General features: G+C 27.5%; 5 protein-coding genes across 5 annotated transcripts, besides 6 other annotated features; 3 read left to right on the top strand and 2 right to left on the bottom strand.

The window, feature by feature from the left end:
* Window positions 1–44: 44 nt before the first annotated feature.
* EDI_333670 (chitin binding lectin, putative) lies at window positions 45–695 on the top strand (the record flags this gene model as incomplete). Its single annotated transcript, XM_001737500.1, has 1 exon — window positions 45–695. The coding sequence occupies one exon, from the start codon at window positions 45–47 to the stop codon at window positions 693–695; it is 651 nt and encodes a 216-aa protein (XP_001737552.1).
* A 76-nt stretch (window positions 696–771) lies between these two features.
* On the bottom strand, window positions 772–1,728 carry EDI_333660 (29 kDa ribonucleoprotein A, chloroplast precursor, putative; the record flags this gene model as incomplete). Its single annotated transcript, XM_001737499.1, has 2 exons — window positions 772–1,397; window positions 1,446–1,728. 2 exons carry the CDS (start codon window positions 1,726–1,728, stop codon window positions 772–774), a joined length of 909 nt encoding a protein of 302 aa, XP_001737551.1.
* Window positions 835–890: a microsatellite.
* Window positions 985–1,028: a microsatellite.
* Window positions 1,729–1,775: 47 nt separating the features above from the next.
* Window positions 1,776–1,798: a sequence feature (AT_rich).
* A 5-nt stretch (window positions 1,799–1,803) lies between these two features.
* On the bottom strand, window positions 1,804–3,096 carry EDI_333650 (uncharacterized protein; the record flags this gene model as incomplete). Its single annotated transcript, XM_001737498.1, has 1 exon — window positions 1,804–3,096. The coding sequence occupies one exon, from the start codon at window positions 3,094–3,096 to the stop codon at window positions 1,804–1,806; it is 1,293 nt and encodes a 430-aa protein (XP_001737550.1).
* A 250-nt stretch (window positions 3,097–3,346) lies between these two features.
* Window positions 3,347–3,391: a microsatellite.
* Window positions 3,392–3,406: 15 nt separating this feature from the next.
* Window positions 3,407–3,456: a sequence feature (AT_rich).
* Window positions 3,457–3,733: 277 nt separating this feature from the next.
* On the top strand, window positions 3,734–5,090 carry EDI_333640 (uncharacterized protein; the record flags this gene model as incomplete). Its single annotated transcript, XM_001737497.1, has 2 exons — window positions 3,734–4,711; window positions 4,770–5,090. The coding sequence occupies 2 exons, from the start codon at window positions 3,734–3,736 to the stop codon at window positions 5,088–5,090; spliced, it is 1,299 nt and encodes a 432-aa protein (XP_001737549.1).
* Window positions 5,091–5,203: 113 nt separating this feature from the next.
* Window positions 5,204–5,294: a microsatellite.
* EDI_333630 (uncharacterized protein) lies at window positions 5,216–5,929 on the top strand (the record flags this gene model as incomplete). Its single annotated transcript, XM_001737496.1, has 1 exon — window positions 5,216–5,929. A coding segment is annotated over one exon (714 nt), but the record flags the coding sequence as incomplete, so codon positions are not given.

Below are 5,929 nucleotides of genomic sequence, written 5' to 3'. Positions count from 1 at the left end.
TTTGTGTTACTTCTTTAGACTTCCATTTCAGGCATAATTTAATAATGAACATGAAAAAGGTTGGACTAAGAGATGCATTGTCCAAACGAACTAAACGAGAACAACGAGATTCTCTTGAATTTGCTACTGCTATGTACACATACAATAGAGGTGTTTTTGATACTCAACTAATCCAAATGTTAAATGGATGTAATGCTGATATGGACCCATGTACTGATTGTAAATTAGATGGATATGGTGGACATACTACTGATATTAGAATAGTTTGTAAGGCAGTTGATTCAGTTCCAAATAAAGAAGTATATGATTACAATTTGAGTAAAGAAGATGTTGAGTATTTCATTAGCACTATTCAATCAACTTATCCATTTAATAATGTCGACTGGAAAACACTTAGGAATGATGTTGATACTGCCTATGATTATCTAAAAACTCAAAGAAATAGTAATTCAATCTCTTTCAGATATGATTGGAGAACATTACTTGCAGTAATAAGAATGCATCTTCCACCAATCGAATATTTTGTTGGTGACCAAGTAAAAACATTCCAAGATTATTGGGGAAGTGTATTAAATGATGATTTGGGACCATACCAATCTGTTTCTAATTTCCCATTTAAATTCTGTTCTACATCTGGAGGAAGATCTAACTTATGTTCTTCTAAGTCACAAAAACAAGTCCATTATTCAAAATAATTCATTATTGTTTATGACATCTCTTTAATGTATTTTTTAAAGAAAGTAGTTAAAGAAAATTTTATTTAAAAATCAATCAATTATCAGTAGTTTCCATTTTTAATAATTCTTGTTCAAATATATCGTCTTCATCGGCACGTTTTTCATTTAGTTCTTCTTGTCTTTTTTGTTTAATTTCTTTCTTTATTTCTTTTTGAATATCCTTTGAAGAAAAATCTTCGCTTGAATCATCTTCTTCCATTTTAATAGTAGGACCATCGCCCCTAATATCTCTCTCTTCTTTTGTTATTTCTTCTTCTTTAATTTCTTCTTCACCTTGTTCTTTTTCTTCTTTGGTTTCTTCTGTTAATTTTTTTTTCATTGAAGATTTATCTTTCTTTTCTTTCTTTGTTTTTGGATGTTTCTCTTTGTTTAAAACATCATCAAGTTTCATAACAGTGATTTGTTTTCCATCAACAGTTGTATTGGCCAATTCTAATGCCTTTTCAACTGAAGCAAGTGAGGCAAATTCAACAATAGCAAAACCTCTTCTTTTGTTTGTATTTCTCCAAATTGGAATAGTAACCCGTAATACTTTACCACATTTTGCAAAAATTTTAACTAATGTACTTTCAGTGGTAATGGCAGAAACCTTACCAACAAAAATACAATACGAATTATTCATTTTTTTTTGTGTTACTTTTGGCAAATGTTTATAATTTACTGTGTGTTAAGTTAAAATGTATTTTCTTTTTTAACAACTAAACAAACCTTTCTTTGGTTTTTTCTCTGCCATATTGACACGGATATATTGTTTATCAATAATTGATCCATCTCTAGAACATGCTCGTTCTGCTCCTTTTTTGTCTTCAAATTCAATGAAACAACACCCCTTTGACTGACCGTTTGGATAATATTGCATCATCATACGAGATATTCTCCCACAAGTAATAAACTTTTCTCTAATTTCATTTTCCTTCATAGATTTAGGTAGTTTACCAATAAATACCGATGTTTCTGGGTTATAGGGTTTTTGGCGTTCGTTATTTGTCATTGATTTAACTTTTTTCAGATTTCTTGTTATTTTTGATTAAACACACCTTTTATTTATTAAATTAAAAAAACAAAATCAATGTAATATTCCAGAGAGTGAAGGCTGAAAGGATTGTGTTAAGTCAATAATTTTTTCTTCTGAGTTAAATGTTTCCTTTTGACGATTCCGCCTTCTGTCCATTATTTCAGATTCTAAACGATGTGATCGTGCTAACTGTTCTACACCATTTTGTGAAGTTTGGGCAGAATAATATCGTTTAAAGTCATAGTCATTTAATAAGGCACACTCTTTGATTGGTCTTTCATGTGATGGGATTGGTGAAAATTCCATAGTAAGAGGATAAAAAGGATATTGTTCTACATTGGTTATTGGAGTAAATGAAGTATACGGTACAGGGTCAAATACATTAGACTGATGTTGTTCAAAAATTCTATCTTGTTCTTTGTGAATTATTGGTTCTCTGATCGGGAGAGAAGGTGTCATTCTATTAGTAATAGGTTGATTCCATAAATGAATTGGAGCTTCATGAAAATCGGGATGATGTAGGGAATTATTTAACTGATGAGAGGTTATTTGGTTGTTTCGGTCTATTTGACTTTCACTACCTCTTTTTTCTAGAGGACGTTGTTCAATTCCCTTACTTACAATATCATAGTCCATTCTAATTAAACATACTTTTCGTTCTCTTTTAGGGCCAGTCAGTGGCTGTTCAAATTGATCTTCAATAGTTGTATCATTTTCATATTTATCTTTAATACTTTTTCCATTATTTCGTTTTGTTTCAAACATATTCACAAGACTTTGTGAATTTTGTTTTAATAGTTCATCAATTGCTTTCTTACAGTCTGTGTGTTCCTGACATATTCTCTGAGTTAAAGTAACACAAGACATTGAATCATATTCAAGAGATGGACACATATTCTTAAAAAATGAAGTAATTTTATTGCATTTATTGGTTGGGAGTTCATCAACACATATTTGATTAACAACATTGAACCATTCTGGTCTTTTGTTAATTTCTTCAGTTGATTCAATAACTGCATATTTTGGAACAGAAAGAGGAAGAAAAAGTACTTTTCTCTCAAATGAATTCTTCCCTCCATCATTAAGAGACTGGAGATATTCTTTTACTTTTGAGTGGTCTCCAATCTTTGGATATTTAATCATTATTTTTATACTTTTCATTTTTAAGACATTAAATGGGAATAAAATACAATATTCGAATTCAGCCCATTTCATTTCATCTCTACATTTAAACACATAATCTAAGTAGGATTTAATATTTTCATAATGAGTATCATCTTTGCATTGTTGTATGATATAATCAATGTATTCTAAAATATCGGCAGTTACAGCTGGATCTGACATTCAACGAGAACCTTTATTTATTTTTGTTTCTTTATTTTAGGTAAATATCCATTTTTATACTTATAGTAAAAGAAACTAAGCTTTTAATTATTCTTTTTTCACATCAAAATTATATTTTTGGTTCAAAAAATGTTTTTCTTCAATTTTTTTTTTTTTTGAGTTTTAATAAAAGAAGTGTTGTTTAACGAATAACATTTTTTAACCTTTTTTATTGGAAGGCTTGAAGATTACATTTAACAATCCTTTCCTCATTTTTAGTGTTACCTCTATTTTTGATTTTTGTTTTTATCTTTATAGAATTTCTTCCTTCTTTTTAAAATTATGTAAAATATTATCTTTTTTTTTCATTTTGTTAATTATGAAATCTGGACGTCGTTCTTCTATGGTCAAACACACGAGCATATCTAAAATCACCAAAGAGAATACAAGGTGGTCTGCCAAAGCACCTAGAAGAAGAAGTATAGCTCAAGAAATATATAATGAAGAGATTCCTGAAGATGTATTAAATTTATTTAAAAGTTCAGTAAGTGCTGAAGAATTAATCAATGCTGCTAAAATAACTGGTGTCCGTTTTTTTTATGATGAGAAACTATTTGATGTGATAGAAAAAGAGTACATTAAGAATGCAGTCTGGAAAATGGAAAAAACACATAGAGATTTATTTAAAGTAATAGTAACCGAATTATTTCAAATTCATAGACGTTCACAATTATATAAAGTTTTATTTCCATCATCAATCAAAACTCCATTAAATACAAGAAAATTTCTTCATACATTATTTGAAAATGTTATATTTATTTTTAACAATGAATCAGGTGAAATTAAATTTACTGAAAATGGAAATTTAATTTCAATTTCCCCTTTTTGGCATTGGAATTTTGCATTAGATTTACATGAAGTTAGTATTTCTAGATTTATTATAGAGTGTATTTCTTATATGACACTTGATGATTTTTTAAATAAATTAATTGATGTGTGTAAAGATTTAAATGAAAATATGTATATGTCTGAATCTCAAAGAAAAACAAGAGTACTAAGACTTCAAAGTATTATTGTTTCTTGGGTAAATCTAATGAAAGATGAAATAATTACTAATAATTCTGTTATTGAAAAGTTACTTAATTCATGTTTATTTAAAACTGATGTTATTAGTGAAAATATATTAAAGAACATTAAAAAAGAAATCCAATCAACACATGTCATTGACCCAGTTTGTTTTCAATCACAACCAATTAAAAAATTTAATTGTAGACTTAAAATAGATAAAATTTACTGTGGAAAAGGAATTAAAAAAGTTAGAATTTATAAAATTAAGAGTACTATTGTTGCAAAACAAATTATAATGTTCAACCAAAGACTGTGGAACACAGTCCATTTTTCTGAATTTTTTTATTCTAAAAAAACTCCAACACTTGACAATTATATCAACAAAATTCAATTTATCGAGAAACTTACAAAAGCTTCTTTAGAATATGATCCTTCTTCTAAAATGTTAAATTTTTATATTAAAGTTTCTTACCATTGTATGTTTTTAGGTGATTTTAATTCAAGTTGTCTGATTTATTCTATTCTTTCAATATTCTGTTCAGATGTTAGAAACAAAAAAATATTTAATGTTTGCTACTCTTTTCTATTTAATTGGATTTTTTTAATTCACTCTATTCATTTAATAGGAATTAAAAAGTAAAACTAAAAGAAAATACCGTTCTTTAGAGAATGTTTATTCTATTAGCATGCAACATGCTAACTACCGTAATGCATATGCTGACCATCCTGATCCAAAAATTCCAGTTCTTGCTTTATTACTTGGAGAAAATATCAGAAGTGATATGATGGAAACATATATTCAATCAAATCAATTAAATGTGTTAAAAATTCGAAAAGTGTCTGATGTTGTTGATATGTTATACAATGCTAAAGAAATAAGTTTTGTATTTTCAGAAATTCCAGAAGTTATGCAATATTTCCAGAACCTCATTGCTTTCTTCAAATGATTTCTTTTTAATGTTTAGAAGAGTTACGTTATACAAAAATATCTTTGAAATCTATTCTGAAACATTCAAATTTTATAAAATAACAATAGAAATTCTAAGAACTTGTAATTCATAAGAAATAAAATATGAATACATTAAAGAAAGAGAAAAAAGAGAAAGATAAGAAAAAGGACGATAAAAAGAAAGACAAAAAGAAGAATAAAACATTTCATCTTATTGAAGAACGTGATATGACACTAGGAATTCAAATATTAAAGACACCTCTTTCTGAAAAAGATGTTTTATATACTATTAAAATTGTTTTTGTTGGAGATCCATGTACGTTAGATGATAGAAAAAAATTATTATGGGGATATTATCATAATCATCAAAGTCAAGTACTTAAAGACCTTGGAACAACTATGAAAGATGTTAGAATTGATGGGTTTGATGGAAGAATTAGTATGACATTATATGATAATAATATTAATCGTGCAACATCATACTTTCCATTTAGTGGAGTACATGGAGTATTTTTAGTATATAGAAATGATGATGATATGTCATTTAGACATGTTTATAATTGGTTATCAGAAGCAAGAAGATTTTGTAATAAAGAAAATGTTTTTGCATATGTAATTGGTATATTTCCAAATGAAGAGAGTATTAACCAAATACCAAAGGAAAGAAAAGCAATTCTTCATTTAATGAAAATGAAAACATTTAATTATTGTCCAGGAAAAGAAGAATTATTTGATGAATTTATTAATGAAATGGTTTGTTCAATAAGAAAAATTAACTTTAGAGATGATATTCTTGAAGTTCAATGGGAGAAAAGATTATTTGAATCAGGACAATAT

The sequence above is a fragment of the Entamoeba dispar genome, genomic scaffold, assembly GCF_000209125.1.
Source record: "Entamoeba dispar SAW760 scf_1105229460669 genomic scaffold, whole genome shotgun sequence".
NCBI classification, from domain to species: Eukaryota; Evosea; order Mastigamoebida; family Endamoebidae; genus Entamoeba; species Entamoeba dispar.
The sequence above is the reverse complement of the archived record's forward strand: the minus strand, read 5'-3'. Positions and strand labels throughout refer to the sequence as shown.